The sequence below is a fragment of the Malus domestica genome, chromosome 17, assembly GCF_042453785.1.
Source record: "Malus domestica chromosome 17, GDT2T_hap1".
Taxonomy (NCBI): Eukaryota; Viridiplantae; Streptophyta; class Magnoliopsida; order Rosales; family Rosaceae; genus Malus; species Malus domestica.
In genome coordinates, this window is record NC_091677.1 from 10,412,788 (window position 1) to 10,432,721 (window position 19,934).

At 37.2% G+C, this 19,934-nt stretch overlaps 1 protein-coding gene and 1 long non-coding RNA gene across 3 annotated transcripts; one reads left to right on the forward strand and one right to left on the reverse strand.

Annotated features, from left to right (window-relative positions):
- The first annotated feature begins 2,580 nt into the window (after positions 1-2,580).
- Positions 2,581-11,339, forward strand: LOC103405059 (GBF-interacting protein 1-like). 2 transcript variants are annotated; one of them, XM_070816778.1, is made up of 10 exons: positions 2,581-3,045; positions 4,627-4,670; positions 4,879-4,984; positions 5,406-5,873; positions 5,959-6,138; positions 6,926-7,316; positions 7,954-8,254; positions 8,549-8,707; positions 9,511-10,002; positions 10,467-11,339. In XM_070816778.1, exons 1-10 carry the CDS (start codon positions 2,883-2,885, stop codon positions 10,758-10,760), a joined length of 2,598 nt encoding a protein of 865 aa, XP_070672879.1. In that variant the 5' UTR covers positions 2,581-2,882; the 3' UTR covers positions 10,761-11,339. The 2 variants fall into 2 exon arrangements, with proteins under 2 accessions (XP_070672879.1, XP_070672880.1); XM_070816779.1 differs by having other exon boundaries at positions 2,585-3,045; positions 6,923-7,316.
- A 3,600-nt stretch (positions 11,340-14,939) lies between these two features.
- LOC103405058 (uncharacterized) lies at positions 14,940-16,594 on the reverse strand. Its single transcript, XR_524373.4, has 3 exons — positions 16,463-16,594; positions 16,005-16,071; positions 14,940-15,150 (listed from the first exon to the last, which is right to left on the reverse strand). It is a non-coding gene; the product is annotated as an uncharacterized lncRNA (long non-coding RNA).
- Between the last annotated feature and the right edge of the window lie 3,340 nt (positions 16,595-19,934).

A 19,934-nucleotide genomic window follows, 5' to 3' on the forward strand; every position in this document is an offset into this window, starting at 1 on the left:
TTTGACATCTCTTTGGAGATGGTATTATACTTTCACCCAATTTTCTTTATTTGTCTTATTTTAAAACAAAATTATTATCTTTATTTTTGTCTCAACCCACAAATCACAATTGATACTTGTATACAAGAATAATTTAAAATAATATTAATGGATCATAGTCTGTAGTGGTAAGTGGGACAATGAAGAATAAATTTAAATCATTTTGATTATTATTTATTGAGTTCTATGGGTTTACTAAAATATCATTTTGATTATTATTTATTGTGTTCTATGGGTTTACTAAATGTAAGTGCGAGAGTCATTTAACCTTTTAAACTTTCTCTGTAATACGTATAAAATAGGAAAAGTGTTATCTCCCGTTAAAATTAGTACTCAAAGAGGTGTAAGTTTAAATTATTGCTTGGCTAATTAACCATTTGTCTTTTTTTTTTACAAACGATATTATTTATACTAAGCGGGTAGGGTTGGGCTTAGCCCGACAATAAACTAACAATAATGTGCTCCAAAATCGTCTTTGGCGAGAATCGAACCTAAGACTTCTTACTTACAAATAAAAAAAGATATCATTAGACTGTGATACTAAGTGGCAATTAACAATTTGTCTTAAAACAAACATGAAAGAGGAATACATGTCAAACACACTAAAGAAGTCAACTGGTCAATCAAACATTTATCAAATTATGACTTGTTTGAAAGTGCCTTTAAAATGATTGAAAGCGGTTTTGATGAAAGTGCTTTTAAAAGCAATCCTTAGTAAAATGCAAGTGAATCCTACAAAAGCACTTAAAGTGATTTTGGAACCCGAAAACACTTTCACCAAAAACGTTTTCAGTAATTTTAAAAGCACTTTGAAACGACCCTTTAATCATATAGTTTAAAAAGTAAATCACAAAAGTTATGTCATTATTGCATAATTTAGGACTTTATTAGGTAGTAATGGCCATGATTTAGAAACATCAACTTTGCTAATAATAACAGGACATATAGATACATAGTGATAGTGGCCGTATATTCTTGACCACCCAAACCCTATTAATCACACGCCCTCCCATTGTTTTGAATACGCACGCATCATGGGAATGGTACCTTTTTAACTACTCAAGTATATTCGGATATTACATTATCTTCAATTGGTCATAGGATAAGCTAATTAATTAAACTTTTTAAGCAAATCCTCTTACGCTCATCTTATATTTTTCTCCATATAAAATAATATTATGTTTTGCAATTTTATTAAGAGCCTAATTTCACTAATATAGTTCCTATTGTTTTATTTAAATTTTCCCTTTTGTTCACGAAGTTTGTTGTGTGTGTTAATATTGGTAGTTTGATCTATAAATTGAAGAAACCATTGCAATAATAAGGGGAAGGGGAGAAACCGAAACTATTACAGTAATTTAAGGGAGGGAGGAGTTTTGAACTTGAGACCCTTAGATAAAATCCAACACCTAATTCACTAGGATATTTGACCACATGCAAAGTTGTTATAGTATAACGAATTTTCTCTTATTTTCTTCATGACTATATGCAGTAGGTTTTGACGGTGACCCTGAAGTGATAGTGGTACTTTTTTTTAGATTTATGAGTTGTTTACGACGGTAGTAATATGTGTTTTTATGGACTTGAAAATGAGATCATATGTAATTTTAGTGATTTGAGTTTTTTAGTTGTTTGAGCGGCTTTTATCCCCTTTCATTTTTGCATGTTTGGGCTTGTTAGTGTTTGAGTTGTACTATTTGAATTTTTTCAATGTATAGTTATTGTGATTAAAAAAAGAAATTATTTCAACGTAATTTAAAATATCACTTTGTTAAGAAAAAATTTATACGGTGATATGTATTAGAGTTGATTGTCAAGGTAGTGGATGATATATGGTTGAGCTAGGGATCACACACATTGAAAAGTGCACACTGCATTCATAGAAAGGATTGCATTTGGTCCATAAAATGAACCCTAAGCAAAAACAACACACCCCATTTAGGGTGCATTTTTGTTCACCACGCTCAAGTAACTGTTCACTATCTTGTTTATTACCGTTAGATGAATTTAGATTTAATCAAATCTCGAAATTTAAACTCATCTAATGGTGATAAATAAAGTGGTGAATATCACTATCACTTAACAATGATGAACAAAAAAATTTCCCCCATTTGGGAAATGGACTAAAACACATAATAATAATAATAAAATTGGTACATAATACACGATCCAATGGTATTTTTATAGGTGAGTGAAAAGTTTTAGACTCAAATCTCGTAATGACGATTCGAAACCAATTTATTCTCTAGTTCTTTTTTATACTACTATATATTTACACTAAATGATAGAAAAATAAATTGGTTCGATTCTCATTAAAAGCAAATTTAAATCACACTATTGCAAGCTCATCGTGAAGTCAAGTTCATCCATTCTCTTTAATATAAATAATATCGTTTGTTAAAAAAAAAATACCACGAAATCATACCAGTAAATAACATTCCACTTGCTTTTGGTGTAAATATATAGTGTGTATATATTTTTTAATTTCGTAATGAAATAATTAAAATTCAGGAAAAGGCAGGTAAACCAAAAAGCCCTACACTCCAAAAGGACTTGCACTTAGCTCCCTCCTCCCTCCGCACCCCCTCTCTCAACTCTTCCCCCCTTTCTTTCTTCTTCTTCTCTTATTTGTGGCAGATCAATTCGAAGAGCCCCAAAAGGTTATATTTTTCACCCTTCGAGAATTTTTTGTTTATTTTAGTCCATGTTCGTATAGCGGCCATCTAAAAGCCCCAATCTTCCCAACCCAGCAATTCCTTTTCCTCCATCTGAAGTCTCTGTTCTCACATTCTCACATACACTCCCAAGTCTTCTGGGTCCTTACGCTTTGTGGGTTTGCAACCATGAGTGGCGGCGGGCTTAGGGTTTCAATCCCCAACGGTGTGAGGAAGACGATCCAGGACATCAAGGAGATCACCGGCAATCACAGTGAGGAGGAAATCCACGCAATGCTCAAAGAATGCAACATGGATCCTAACGAGACCGCCCAGAAGCTTCTCCTTCAGGGTAACCCATAATTGCTTTTTTCCTGCTTTTGCTTCTCCTTTGCTCGTTTTTCTAATTTTGGATTGTCTTGTTTTTGCTTTTGGTGATTTATTGTGATCCGTGTGTTAAAGTTTTGATTTTTTCTTCTGGGTCGTGTTGGTTTGGTGATTTGATTTTTTGTTTGGTTGATTTGATTTTTGTGTTTTGGTTGTGTGGGAAGTGGGAAACCAGTTGTGTTTTTTATTTGCTGTAATGGGTTTTCACTGTTTGTGTTCTGCTTTTATAAGGGCTTGGTTGGATTCTGAAATCATAAGGGATTGAGCTGGTTCTACGTTGGTTCTTTGCAATCATGGTCAGGCAGTTCAGAGTGATTACGGCAACAGTGAGATGCATTTGGGTAAAATTAGGGACTTTATTTTACGTTAAACTTTGTTTATATTTGGTGACCAGAAGTAAACTACAAGCCTACAGCTTTGATTTTTACTTTTATTGAAGCTGAACAGATGTTCTCCGTTTAGGTGAAAAGAAAAGTAAGTTTAGGATTCATTGTCGTTTTGGTTCAAACTTTTTGCAAGCTACATTCATGTTGAAATTAGTTGCATTGCGGCCAGTGAAGTCATCTGCTTTGTCATTTCCTAAATTTACTCTCCCTTTGGATGAAGAGAAATTGGAGGATTTTTTAAGACTACTCAGGGGTTTGGACGAAGGATCCCTAGAACAGAGTTGGATTTGGCTTCACTGGGGTCATTTGTATCCGTAGAGTTTAGGGCTTTCTCTTTCTCTGTTATCTACTACTAGACTAGATTGGAAGGCCATTGTAGACTAGCTGGTTTCTAGTCTAGTCTATGAGGTAATGTAGGTTTATGATGAATGTGTGGGGTGAACTTATTGCTCACACTTTTGTATTAATTATAAAAAGGTCGTACCCAGTGCACAAGGCTCCCGCTTTACGCAGGGTCTTGGAGAGGTGAATGTCGGCTAGCCTTACCCCCATTTATGAGGAGGCTGCTCCCAAGTCTCGAACCCGAGACCTACCGCTCATGGGCGAAGGCACTTTTGTATTAATTATATTTCACAAAAATTATCCAAAAAAGATTCTCAATAGTATTTTCTTTAGCAGACGGGGGGGAACTAATAACAAAGTTATAGATCCATGTAGCAAGAAATAGCTTGACTTTGTTATGATGATGGATGGAATTGATATCGATAATATGTGTTGTTGGATTGTTGGGTTTGCTGTCTTCTGGTTTTTGTTGACCTGCAATGTCTTTCTATCTATATGGATTCCCATATTTTCCTTTCTCTCATATATTTCTTTTGTGTGTGTAAAGACACTCAAACACACATTAAGCGAAGGTTCCACTTGTCATCTTTGCATACTATTGCAAATATTATTCTCTTAGGTTCTGGTATTCATGGTTGCATGTTGTTGTGCACTTTCTACGTAGTAGCTTCTAAGAAACGAAGGTGACACTATGTGTAATGGTATCTGTGTCTATCTCTTCTATGTGAAGGGCTATTGTGTTTTGACGTTTTTGTTGTTCTTGCTCCTTCTGTTTATTTTTTCTTAACTGAAATTAAATTTTATGTATTGGTATGCAGATCCATTCCATGAGGTTAAAAGGAAACGCGACAAGAGAAAAGAGGTAACAAGTTATAATCACAATTTGAGTTTTTTCATCAGCCAAATCAGTTAATTTGGGAAAGTGGTAGTTAAGGTCGTGAATTTTTAACATGTTCTATTATCAAGCCTTTTTTTAACAAAATTTATTATGTTGTTTCAATACGAGTATGCTGAGTTAGTTTTTGGTACTTTTTATTTTGAATAATAATTAGTTGTCTTCTATCATTCAGAATCTGAACAACAAAGAGTCTGCAGAATCCCGGTGGAGACCTGGAGGGCAGGGACGGGGGGGTAGGGGTGGCCGGGCGAATTTTGCACCTCGTCATATGCCACGTGGTAAGTGATGCTTAAGTTAGATCCTGTGTCAGGATCATATCCCTTGCAAAGCATCTCGGTTCAATTATATGAAATTTCTGTGTGTTTGTTGATTAAGATAAAATGTTATGTTTTTTTCTTCTGACTACAACTGTAGATACCTTTTCCTCCAACTGCTATTGGCTTTGTGTTAATCTAACACTTCCAATAGAAAGTTGCCTAGTTGTGTGAACAACACCTTTTTATTTTCTTGGTGTCTCTAGCCTTGCGTTGTGTGAAAATTGAGGGAAAGTTATCTCTTCCTCTTCTCCAATATAATTATATAAGTGCACTTAATAGATTTCAAAATTTTTACTTACATGCTCCTTGACTGGTCTAAGAGTTAGACTTTTATTGTGCCACCAATGTCCAAGCTAACTGTCTTCTGCATAATTCTTGTCAGATGCTGGTGGTGGCAGAAATGCTGGTCCTGCAACTGAGAATGGACCCAGTCAGGGTGCCGAGAAAGGTGGTTCTCCCTCTTTCCCACCCTCTCGTGAGACAAAAAATAAAGAGAGAAGTGTGGATGGGCCCACCAATGTGGCTTCTGGAGGTCCTAGTGTGGTGCATCCCCCCCATTTATCTGCTGGAAGTGGTCCTGAAATAAGTTTGTCACGGGTTGGGGATAATTTGGGAAGTTTGTTCCCCCCAGTGAATGCAAAAGAAAGTCCCAGCATTAAATTTGGCAATGAGGACTTGCAGGAGCAGCCCGCACCAAGCTCCAGTAGCAGCTCAGTGTTGGCAAACCCAGCATCTACACTGGCAGCTTGTTTCTCACCTTCAGATCCTGTACTCATGCCATCTAATGATTCACGGCTCCCAGGTTCTGTGGGCACAATTAAACGTGAAGTAGGGAGCCATCATCCTCCAGGTGAGTCAAATTGCTGTACTCGTGCCTTTAGTACTGAGTTGTTGATTATAAACCGAGTTAGCATTTTTGGATGACAATATAACAGCTTCAGAGGTTGGTAGCTCTCCTGCACAAGGTAAAGTGGCAAGCAAGACACAGGGAGTTGGGAAAAGTCAGCTTTCTGATCTTTCACGCTCTTCATCTACATCAACTCATGGTGGTTCAGGTAGTCGACCATCATCTAATTACAGTAGCCGGTCACAACAATTGATTGGCACTCAAAAAGGTATGATATTGGTTTCATTTGTTTGTGTGCGAGTGTGTATATAGTTTAAAATCCTATATCCTTCTTGCCATAATGATGTGTTGTGTCCTTGAAATTGTTGAAAGGTCATATGAATCTCTTTCAAACATTAGAGGTATTATTAAAAGTTAGACTTCACCTCCAAACTTCCTCCCTAAAAAGAAGAAAATATGGTGACCTGTCTTTTGCTTTTGTTATTTTATTGATGTTATTTTGCATTATACTAATACACTGAGCTTAGTATTGGAGTTGTTCTTATCTGTTTGAAGCATTTTAAACATTGACAATTGTCCTCGAACTATTTGTCCTTATGTGTGTGTTAATTTGGCTTCTGATTCTGACACGGCTGAATCGGCCTAACTAAGGTAATTCGTGGTCAGAATGGTTGACTGACATTCTTCTGAAAGATAGCCATGGTTTACTGCTTGACAAAATAGAGTTTTGTCTCTCTGTTTGGTCCCTACTGCTTAATTCACTTTTAGATGTTTCATTTCTCCTTTGAAAAGAAAGAAATGAGAGTCAGTTCAGTCTTTAGTAAATTTGGAGATAATCAGTGTCACGATACAGGGTGAATTTCTAACTACTAGAAAAGTGAAATCAATCATAACAGGAATCTACGTAGGAGACATAATTCCTAAGTTGTAACTTGGTACACAAGTTTTCTCAAGAAAAATTACGCTTGATGACTAGATGTGTTCTACTATGCTTAATAATTTATGATAGCTTTTGACTTGCACTGTTTTTGTAATTTTTTGTTTCTCTTCAGCAGTTGGTACCAACAAAGAGTGGAAACCAAAACCAATCAATTCTGCTGTTGTTCAAGGTCTGGGAACTGCTCCCACATCTGAGCTTTCTTCCAATTCTATAGAGGTCCCTTCCCAGTCACAGCTGGTCTCAAGAGTCCTTGATTCAGAAGAAGCAACTTCAAAACTGCAGAGAAAGCTAGAGGAATTACACCTTCCTCAGCGCAAAGTAGTTATTCTTCCAAATCACATCCATGTTCCAGAATCTGAAAGAACCAAGTTGAGTTTTGGAAGTTTTGGTGCTATGTTTGGCATAAGTACTGGCTATGTGAGTGCTCCTGAGAGTGATAAGAGCTCAACACCACGGTCCGAGACTTCTCAGGTTGTTGAAGAATCTGTGGAGGAACAATCCTCAAGGTTTGTCCTTTGTAGTGATCATTATTTATTTTACTTTGGCATGATTCTTATGTTTACTGCAATTTCATTTGCAAGGAACTTTATATTTGGAGCATGTTCATTTATCAATCCGCTTTTAATTGGCTTGTGTTTGAACTTTGACCTAGCTTGAGATAAATTGTTGATCAATTCCATTCCAACTAAAGCTTTTTCACGATAATGGTAAAGCATCAAACCTTATCCTGGTAGGAAATCTTGAGTTCAAATCTCTGCAATTGCGACATCCCAATTCCACATGTTGGACTTTAGTATGGGAAAGAGTCCCATATTAGAGGGGGAATATTAGAATATAAAATAATTGTTGTTCCAAATTCTAAGGGCTTAAGCTTTTGGGGTTAGTGGTAAACCAACAAACTTCATCAGATCCTAATTCATCCAATAAAGTTCATTTGCAAGCAATCCCTTTCCCCGTTTCCATCATTTTGTTTTAGCCTGTGCTTGGATTTAGCCATTAATAGTGTACTATCAGTAAACAAACATGTTTCTGATCCCTGCATTTCCATCTTTAGTGTGGTATATTCTTTGTATTATTATCTTGTAGTGAACGTGTGCTGATGTTAATTCATTACTGTTTGCTTTCCTTTCTTCTTGGATGCAGCAATCAAAATGCTTCGGCAACTGCTGATGAAGGTGATTATCCTGATCATCCGCAATCACCTCCTCTAGTATCCGAAAATATATCATCTGGTGAGGGTGATGTATCATCCAGTGTATCCCCAGGACACAATGAATCTAAGCATGACACTGCATTGCCATCTGGGGGCCATCAGTTCTCGGTGGCTCATACTTCTCCGAACTACAGTTTTGGGTTTGTGCCCCCAATTTTAGGGAGTCAGCTTGCACCATTTGAAAACTCTGAGTCTCAAGCACGTGATGTTTCTCGCCTTCCAAGCTTTGTAGTGAGTTCTCAAACCTAAGCTTCCTATACTATTGGATATAGCCATATTGTAACTGCTTATGTTTTGTGCATTGCTTTAATTTCTTATGTCTAGAACTCAATTCAACTAATCCTTGATCTCAATTAGTTGGAGTGCGAGATTAAATGTCCAGTGACTTTTAAAGTTCACATGTTGATTGATGTGAAACGTTTTCTGCCTGATCTGGTGTGAAATATGATTTTACATTCCTTGCAAATAGAATTTTCTTTGATTTTGCAATCAATTGATAGTGGCTCTAATTGTGTTTGTCAATAGGTACAACCACCCTTTGACCCAGCAAGTTATTATGCCCAATATTACCGCTCAGGTGCTGATAGTGATGGCCGCCTTTCTCCATTTCCTTCTCCTGGGGTTTCCACCAAGTACAATGCGAACGTTGCAGTATTGCCTCAAAGTTCTCAGTCTCCCCAAGAGGTTTGCACAAATAGCAGCTTCATTTTTTTCAAAGTTAAGAGGTTTTGGGTTTGTAACGTAATTGCATTATCTGAGGTCTCCTCGGTGCCATGTCTCTCTAGCTTTAGTCGTTATAGATTAGTTCTTAATTGACTTAGTTGCAATTTCCAAACTTTGAGCACCAAGTTGTCTTGATTGATTAATATGTGTTCACTGCTAGATGTAATTCTTATTGAGAAGATTATAAAGAAGCCTATCCAAGCATAAGAGATTTCATCTTAATATACATGGTCATATTGAAAGTGAGCCTTAAATTATATTTTTATAACATCATAATTCTTTCCAAAGGAAATCACAGATAACAACACCTTATTAATTTATTAATTTTTAAAATTATGTTGTTCTGATACCGCTACTTGCTTACTAGGCATAGCAACTTTTCCATATTACCAAGTATCAACCAAAGATGCTAGCATGAATGGAACAAAGGCATTGCATACTCAAGCACCAAAATATCTGATGTTGACATTAATAGTCCATTCAACTCTGGTTTTTTCTCATGAAAAACTACCGTGGGTTTAAAATATACTGGTGAACGATATTGCAAAAATGTGTATATGTTGAGGTTTGCTCTTCATTGGGCACTCATGATTAGTACTAAATTTTCCTCTTTTGATAGTAGCTAATTTTCTTGGATAGGATGAAGTAGGGTTATTTATGCATGTATGTACTGTCTTTCTGTGATGTGTGGATGGACATAGGTGACATGTGTTGGTTCTTAAGATGCTTCCTGTATTCTGATGATATTTAATGCCTATTTTCAGGGCGGGGTTCTATCTGCAGCTGGCCCAACACCATTGGTGACACAGGCTCCTGGGATTGTTCAGAGCTCGATATCTGTAACTCAGCAGCCAGTTCCTGTCTTTCGACCACCAGCTGGGATGCACATATCTCATTATCCTCATAACTATTTTCCCTACAGTCACTACTTTTCCCCAATCTATGTTCCACCTCCAGCCATCCACCAATTTTTGGGCAATGGTGCATTTCCTCAGCAACCTCAAGCTGGTGGTGTGTATCCAGCTCCGCCAGCAGCAGCAGCCACAGGAGTCAAATACTCACTGCCGCAATACAAAACAGGGACTAATACAGGGAACTCTGCCCATATGGGAATGGCAAGTGGTTATGGGCCATATGGCTCTTCCCCAGCTGGTTATAATCCGAGTGCTCCCACAACGGTAGGAAACTCTACGTCTAATGAGGATCTTGCCTCATCTCAGTTCAAGGAAAATAATGCATACATCACGGGACAGCAGGTTGGTGTTTATCTTTTCCCTTGTTTGATATGTCAAAATTCTAGCAGTAAAAGATTAGAGCTTGATCTTCATTTATTCGTTTGCTAACTCAGTGAATTTAATTTTGACGGAAAGGAACAGTAAGGTGTTTACAAAGCACGTCTCTAAAATACTTATTTTTTACTATAATTTTGTATATATTTGTTTTCATTTATTTTAACTTGACAAATTTATTGAATACTCGCTTTTCCCTTTGGTGAATAGATTTCTTTGAGTTTGATATAGGTAGACGAAATTTGCTTTGATTTGTTTATTTTACCCAGTCTTGTGAATTTGTGAAGGTTCATCATCGCTAAGTGGTACTACTATTTTTTTGGTATTGTAGAGTGTTGGCTTTTCATCTTTTGTGTTCATCAAGTCCTGCCATTTTCCCCCTCCATACCATAATTACCATTACATGATATTTGCAAATTGCTCTTCTACAGAGTGAAGGATCTTCTGTGTGGGTTGCAGCACCTGGCCGAGACATATCCAGCTTAACAAGTTCATTTTACAACCTTCCCCCTCAGGGTCAGCACATGACTTTCACCCCAACGCAGGCTGGCCATGGAACCTTTGCTGGTCTCTACCACCCTGCACAAGCAGTAACAGCAGCAGCAGTTCATCCGCTTCTCCAACAACCCCAGACCATGGCTGGGGCTGTTGACATGGTGGGACCTGGGGGCAATGTTTATCAACAGCCTCAACATGCACAAATGAACTGGCCGAGTAACTACTGAAACATTTTGTAAACTTCAAAAGAAGAATATCTTGGAAATTATCCAACTCCAGCTAGTTTGGGTGGAGAGAAGCATCAAGAGGATACGAAGTTGGCTTAGATTGAGTGCAAATCCGTAAAAGGAGGCTTGGAAACAAAAAAAAAGGAATTCGCTGATAGTATCTTCAGATTGTTTTGAGGACATAAAAGGTGCGGTCCACCTGTAACTGAGATTGACCATTTTAGTTGGTTAAGGTAGGCATGGCAGGTCGTCTTTTTCTTGTGCTGCTTTATGGTGTTACCATTTTTTCCGTTTCATAGTTTTGAGTCCTATCTGGTCTCTTCCCTTCAGTTCGTTTTACTTTATTTTTTTGGAGTTCTTGAACTGAGAATTTACCGTTGCGTGGTGAGAATCTCTTCCATTCTTTACTCTTTTATATTTGAGGTCTTATAGCTTAAGGAAGGTAAGATTATAGGCTGCCGAAGAATTTTTAGCATTCCACTCTGCTGTCTTACCTGTAAAGTGAATTTTGATAGCAAGAAACATCTGTATTCAACTGTTGTATTTGTTATAACAGAAGCAAACATGTCATTATTATTAGCTGGCTCGGGTACTGATGGTGCTTCTCATAGTTTGCACGGTTGCAAGTCGAATATTTTCGCAGAAAAAAATACGTAGTTGAATTCAGATAATGTTAGTGCAGAATATTCACTTTCTGATACATGCTGTATGCATATTTTGTAATTTTTCACATGCTGAATTGACTGTCTGGATGCGTTTCTGCACATCAAAGAGCTTGATGATTGAACAGTGTCACGCTTGATCGGTGGTACGATCGAACGGCGCTCAATGGTGGAGTGGCTGAAGTTTGATGGCCAAAGTTTGATGCGGTTTGATCAGATAGTCTGTGCAGATGAGTACAATTTGGTGCGATGAGTTTGATGTGGTGACTCTTTGAAACAGGCCTGCCTCTTGAATTCAGCTGCAGGCCGCCTGCCGACAGCAGCGGACAATCCTTCGCTTTCCTGCCTATTGACCTTTTATTTGTTTAACGTTGTTAACTTCAACTCTGCCCAATCGGGGCGCAAAACTGAGTTCTTGTATTCATCGATGTCAATTGCTTTAAAGGGAAGCCAAGTGTTTCTGTGCTGGACTGCAGGATCAATGTCTGACTCTGTAGAATAATAGCCAAGCCAACATGTTCCATAAGTTTCTCAACGTCCATAAACTCAAACCGTTCTCACGGCGGCCGCAAGCCCCAGAAGCAGAGCCGGAGGGGGAGGAGGGGTGTACTTCTGTCTTGAAGATTGTCCATGTCGGCGGACGTGTTGAGAGGTACTACATGGCTACTCCGGCCGCCAAGATATTGGAGAAGCACCCCTCTTTCTTGCTGGCTAGGCCTGAGGTTTTTAGGCGGCCCTGGGATTCGGTAGTTAAGCCTGATGAGATCCTCACGCCCGGTGAGAAAATACTCCTTATTCCTCAACGAACCGTGAGGAAGCTCCGGAGTAGAATGAGAAAACCTAACAAAGAATTTCCCGTCAACCCTTTTGTATCTCAATCTTCCATGGATGTCTCAACCGCAGCCGAGACAATTTCGCGCTGGAAACAAGGTGCCGCGGCTGGTGAGCTACGTGACACTTCTGTTTGTGGTATTCTCAGAAGAAAGAAAAGTGTTGGCAAGAAACATGTGAGATTCAGTGGCATTGATGTCAAGCACAACGGTGGTGAAACCGAGCGCTCGAGTGAAAGCTTGAGCGCTCAATCTCATCAAGGGAAGAGAAGGGTACGAAGTGCTGTGACATGGCAACCGTCATTTACAGCAATCACAGAAACTCGTGGGAACGATCGTGTGAAGAAATAAGAGTGATGTTACCCTTCCCTTTCCCCATAGACAGTTTGATCATAATGATATACTCCTGTTTTTGTATAACCAATTATAGAACAGGTTAATTGTAAGTCGTGTCGCTTACCGTTTCGTCTAAGAGATCTGAGTTCAGGTCACATGGACGATAGTTGTTAGATCAAAGAGAAGAAATTACATATTTTCGTGTGTTTTCTAATTTGAGTTTGGAGTCGTCTTAAACTTTTTAGTGCATTTTATGTGAATTTATTTGAATTGTATGATGTTTGTTGAGAACTTACGTGTACAACATAAAATCAATTAGTATGATCTAATTATATGATAATCTCTAATAACATATATTTTTCTGAAGAAAGCAAATTTTTGACAATTTAACCTTTTCCTTGCCATTTTGTTTTGGTCCTCTCTAACAAGAGAGATCATTTGAGCATCCAACAAGGGCATATGTAACATAAGACGTAGAATGTACAAATTCCATGTGTCTTTTGCATAAGTACCATCTTTACATGAATGAGCACTAAATGCCTTCTTCGTTCGTCTTTAATAGTTCGAACTATTGGGTAGTCTGACTTTTATCAATTAGATTGACAAGTTGAGAAAAATAATAGTTCCTCATTTCAGTTATGATCATACATTTTTCGTACTATAGATTAGTTCGGACTATTGAAGAATAAGTGACCTTTCAGATGATTTTTTGTAGCATGATAGCATCAACCGGAAATTTCATTTGTTACAGAGATAATCAAACCTTGATATATCAACTTATTATTTCACTCTCCCTCGATAGTTGAGCATCAATCCAAATGGTATTAATTGCATGAAAATTTTGCAATACATTAATGTATGACATATATTGTTGAATTTAACGATTAGATATGTATTAAAGAATTCTAATGAATCTAGTTGGTGGATCCGAACCACTTAGAATGACTTGTTAATTGCATGGTTTACATGCACGTCAATGGTATCACCAAAAACTATTATAAACAAAAAAATTAGCGATTTTCACACACTCGTTGTTCTCTGTTATCTCTTTTCCTTGTAGTATGGACGATATAGTATAGGAGTACTATATGACTCTATATGGTCTTAGTCCGCTAGACCTAGTGATGGTAAAATGTTATGGTCAAAGTCTTCATTTTTCATGGTCCCTTATGTATTCCAAAGTTAGACTTGTTTATAATTCAAACTCATCAATGTCATCCTCCATGGTTTGGTCTACACATCAATTCATCCCTTCCTTCCAACTCCGTTAACTTTTATGTTTGCATGCTGACGTGGCATGTGTGTGGGGACTTATAAAGCCAATGATATGATGCCACGTAAAAAAGCTAAATAAAAACCTAATATTTGAAAATTAAGAAAAAAAACTATAAAAAGAGGTAAATTATATTTTGCCCTTCTTTCAAGTTTGTGTTCAACTGCAATTTCACACAACATCTTTAAAATATTTTAAGCTCATACATTTACTTATTATTTCATTTTAATATCATGCATCCATTTTAATTTCTGTTAGTTTATTTGTTATTTGACCATGTGCACTTCACGGGACTCTCATAATTTGGGCAACGTATATAAAAAAACAAGGGGAAACTTGATATAAGTCCATTGTTTTGAGCCAATAGTAGGAATAGTCCAATTTATTAAAATAAGTCCAATTCCTTAAATTTAATTATTTTATTATCAATAATTATCACTTCAATGAAAAATTTATTATAAAAATAAAATTTATTCCTAATTATCTCTTTGATTATTTCTTTTTATTTATTTGTTTGTTATTTCTTCTTATTCCTCCTGCTTTAACCCATTTATTGATTTTATTTTAATTTTTATAATCAACATATATTACAGGTTAATTGTATTTATCTACCTATATGACATATTCTTTTTCATAGTGAACATGTTACAGATTAATGTGTCTTGCTTGTAAGTATATTATGTTTTTTTCTACCTTTTAGTTAGGTTTCATATCTCACTTATAGGTATAATATACATTCATATATTTGCTACTTGAGTTAGGGTAGAATGTTTTGCAAATAGATTTATGTTAGTATATTAATTTTTTTTTTGTTATAAGATATTAATTAGATATTTTGGAGTTGGAAAATGCATAATATTAAAAGATTTTTTATGAAGATTTTAATTGATTTTTAATATTTTAGAAGATATAAAATGAGTATAAAAGAAATAAAAGCATATAATTAAATAACTGGACTCACTCTTAAAATACTCTATGTTTTTTTTGACACACCCCAATCATGAAATCAGGGCGTGCTGGCCGCCACGTGAGCGTGACGTAACCATAAGTGCGATACGGAAGCAAAGGAATTAAGACATACAAAGAAATAAAAACCAACTACTAACAGAAATATTCAACTAGCATACTAGAGCGAGTTATAAAGTAAACGCACAATTCAGAGCGAAGGTACTAGGTGCAGTCAAGTAGGACTATAGTTAAATTATAACACCTGCAGGTGAGTCCTACATGCAGGGTGTCTATCAGAATGCCGAAAAGAACCTCGTGAGCCGCCAACTGCTAGCTAGAATCTGGAGGGGCGCAAAACAAAATTGAGTGGGTCAGTAAAACCAAAGCTTTCCAAAACATTTATTTAAAACACTTCTAACCCCTCACTGTAAAACCTGTATACCTTCCCAGAAAAATAGTATATAAACATATATATATCATCAAAAGTTCAAATCACAATCCTTCAACGCTTTTCAGAAAGAATATGTCATGCCATGTCATATGCCAAAATATAATATGAATGCATCAATATAAGTCAGGTGAAAATAATAAATCAACCGGAGACCCTACAATGGTCATGTACGGCTGATACCATAGCTTAATATCCCATCCAGCCGGAGTCACCAACTATGACCTGTACGGCCCTGCCGGAGTCACCAATTGTGACCTGTACGGCACCACGCTGCACATAAGTCGGAACTACATATAGTAGTCTGTACGACTAAGATAGTAAAATAATACGCTCTAGTGCTCCTCTCATCAATGATCTGCGCATATAATCGAAAGTCACCTACTAGTCGGAACCACCTCAGTGGTTTGTACGACTAGCATGTCGGAACCCTCACATGGTCTGTACGACATGCACATCCAAGGTGAGCGTGCGGTGCGGTGAATAATATGAGCATTAACATCAAGGGTGCAAATTATGAGTTCTCAACACAATTCACATTATCGATGATTCACATGATTTCCATAAAACTCACCTGATACTCACCTGTGCGTCCACAGTACCAATTCACACATATATATGTATTAACATCAATCCATAATATTCATAATATGCATGCATGGCAATTGAAACATACTTTCATGTAAATTAAATTTCTGGGAGAATTAATAGTATATAGGTAATACGAAAACAAAACTGCCCACTCACTGGTAAGTCGATGGGTCGTAACCCCCGTGACGTCCTTGGATGCGCTCGTCCTCGGGATAGGTGTCACCTATATGCGAAAGAACTATAAAAACGTTAATTAATGCACATAACCGACGATTCGAAATAACTTCTCATACGATGCTCAATTTGGGTATATGAATATACCACATTGACCTACTCGACGTCACGGACGTCGATAAATTTTTAGAAATTTTTTTCTAACGTGGCACACGCCCCCACGTGCCGGGAAGGGCACGGGTTCACGCGCCCCCACGTGCGTCTCCTACCTTGGCTCGCCAGACTGGTTTTTCCGGTGGCCGGAAAACTGAGGATTTTTCAATCCCCTTGTTCTCCGTCGTTTCTCAACCGTTTTCTTCGTATTTTATATCAATTTGAAGCCCTCAACATGTAGAATCACGATAGACTAGTTTCAAGGTCTAAAATCCACTAGATTTTACCTGAGGAAGTTCGATAATCCGGCCAAATTTGAAAGGCTTCGTTCTCCGTCCTCCGACGTCCAAATTCTACCAACGAAGTATCCCGAAGCTCGTGAGGATCTCCTTAAGCTCACTGTGAGCTTGAAATTCCCTGAAATGCAAGATTTTACGTGTGCATGAACAATGCACATTTTCGGGGTTAGGGTTTCACGACGATTATGAGGGTTTCACATCTTAAAACCATTACTAAACGATTCAGGGGGTCGAAAGGGTGAAGAATCTCACCTTATTGACTTCGATCCGTGAAGATTCGAGGGTGTTGGCCCTTGTTCGTACACTTCGAGAGGGAGAGAGAGAGAAAGCTGTGAGGGAGGAGAGAGAGACATAGGGGAGGGAGAGAGAGAAGGAAGTGTGTGTGTGTGTGTTCCATCACAAATCCTCACCATCCATTTCTTTTCCTAATTCCTTAACCACAAAAATTATACCCCACATAAGTTATTTCCAAAGTTTATGAAATTTGAGTCTAAATAATGTCACACACACACATACCTTAATACCCGTCAAGGGTGATTTCGTCATTTCACGTCCCTGATATAAGAAATCCCGGGACGGGTTGTGACATTTTTACTTGGATCTAAAAGCCCCAAAAAATAAATTAAAAAATGGAGTTTTAACGAAAAGCCCACAATACTATTCACTTTAACGAAAAACCACATTTTTACACTAAAAAGTCAATCCTGTTACTATTCACTTTACTCTTTATTTTGTCCTTATCGTTAAAACTAAAAGTTTTCAAGTATTTTTCATTAGTTTTCTTATTAAAAAATGAACATTCATTGTTAAAGAAAATCAATTTGAAAATATAATTAAGAATACTAAAAGGGGCCCACTTTCTCCTTCTTCTCTAGCAAGTAGCAACTTTAGATCCTAATGGGCTCGATAGGGAAGAAGGCAACGAGAAATGGTTTTTGACCTCAATAAACTCCTTCCAACTGCACAGAAAAAGACACAAAACAATTGTGGTAGAGAGCTGCAATGGAAATATTACAAAACAATTGTGGTAGAGAAGAGAGCTGCAATGGAAATATTCTAAAAAAATCATTCTCAAAGCTTAGAGCTTTAAGCCTCGTTTGGATGTCTCAACCGCAGCCGTTTCGTCTAATAGATCTGAGTTCAGGTCACATGGACAATAGCTGTTATATCAAAGAGAAGAAATTACATGTTTTTGTGTGCTTTCTAATTTGAGTTTGGAGTCGTCTTGAACTTTTTTAATGCATTTTATGTGAATTTATTTGAATGGTATGATGTTTGTTGAGAACTTATGTATACAACATAAAATCAATTAGTATGATCTACTTATATGATAATCTCTAATAACATAGGTTTTTCTGAAGAAAGCATATTTTTTTACAATTTAACCTTTTCCTTGCCATTTTGTTTTGGTCCTCTTTAACAAGAGAGAATCATTTGAGCATCCAACAAGGGCATATGTAGCATAAGACATAGAATGTACAAATTCCCTATGTCTTTTGCGTAAGTACCATTTTTACATGACTCAGCACTAAATGCCTTATGGGGTTCGTCTTCAATAATCCGAACTATTAGGTAGTCTGACTTTTATCAATTAGATTGACAAGTTGAGAAAAATAATAGTTCCCTGATTCAATTTTGACCCTCCATGTTTTGTACTATTGAGTAGTTTGGATTTTTGAAGAAAAAATGATGATAGCATCAACCAAAAATTTCATTTGTTATAGAGATATTAATGATAAAAACTCCACTAGTAGTTGGGCATCAATTCAAATGGTATTGATTGTGTGAAAATTTTGCAATACAATAATGTATCGACATATATTGCTGAATTTAACAATTAGACATACATTGAAGAATTTTAATGAATCTAGTTGGTGGATTCGAACCACTTTAGAATGACTCATTGATTGCATGGTTTACATGCACATCGATGGTAAAACGTTGTGGTCAGTCTTCATTTTTTTATGGTCCCTTGTGTATTCAAAAGTCAGACTTTTAGTTCTTTATAATTCAAACTCATCAATGTCATCCTCCATGGTTTGGTCTACACATCAATTCATCCCTTCCTTCCAACTCCGTTAACTTTTATGTTTGCATGCTGACGTGGCATGTGTGTGGGGACTTATAAGGCCAATGATATGATGCCACGTGAAAAAGCTAAATAAAAACCTAATATTTGAAAATTAAAAAAAAAACTATAAAAAGAGGTTAATTACATTTTGCCCTTCTTTAGGTTTGTTGTGTTCAACTGCAATTTTATACATTTTTAAAATATTTTAATCTCATACATTTACTTATTATTTTATTTTAATATCATACATTTGTTTTAATTTTTGTTAGTTTCTCTTAGGGGTGGGCACGGGTCGGGCCCAAATTTGGAGGGACAGGACCGGACCTGCTTAAAAAGAAAACGGGACAAGCTGGGCCGGGTATTGCAAATCTGATCACTGGAACCGGACTTAACCCGACCCGTTTCAAACGGGCCGATTCGGGCCAGGTACACAGGTCCTCTATGTTTTTGTTTTTTTTTTTAAATTACCGTGACGAAGTAAATCACATAGGTTCATTTGAAGGCTGCAATTAGTTCATGAGCTGCAATGCTCTACAAAATCTTGTATGTTAACAAGCACTAAACTTTTCGACGACAACCAACTTCCCCAATAAATTAAATCCAGAGCTTAATAGTTCTCTACAAATTATAACCAAACATAGCATTATATTAACATCTTAATATCAAATAAACTTCAAATAACCAAAAGGACAAATAATTTCATAACAAACAAAATAAAAACAACCCAGAAAATAACAAACAATCAAAACCCAGAAACAAAACACCTAAAAAACAGAACAAAGTTTCAATTTTTCAGAGAGGAAAAAGAAAGAGAATTGAAAAGGGAACCTGTATTCCCAAGTTTGGAAACCAGATTTGTAGAGAAGGAAATGGAGAGGCTCCCAATAGTTGAAGACCTTGTCGCAGTCGTGTATGATGTTTGATGTGGCGCTCGTGTACCTCACCATTCTCAGAGCCACAACTGAAAGAACCACCCAAACCCTTTGTCAACGACAAACACGAATAGGTACAACAGGATTGGTTGCTCCATCACGAACTCATCGACGACCCTGTCATCGGCGCACCACAAAGCGTCGCCAGAGATCAGCGCCAAACAAAGTGTCGCCAGAGATCGAGGCCTGATGATGTTGGTAGTGGATGGAGCGAGGAAGACAAGAGCGAATTAGGAGGAGAGAAAGAGGTCTGATAATGATGGTGGCGGCGAGAGAGGAAAAGAGATCTGGAGATGGGAGAGATTCAGTGAATTGGGTCTGAGAATGGAATGGAGTCTTGGGAGTCCCGAACAAGAATAAGAGAGAGAGGGTGAAATCAACGGTAGGAAATCAACGAAGGAAATCAAGATGGAAATCAACGGTCCGGGCCGGGGGCCATTTTTTCCAATTTCTAGAA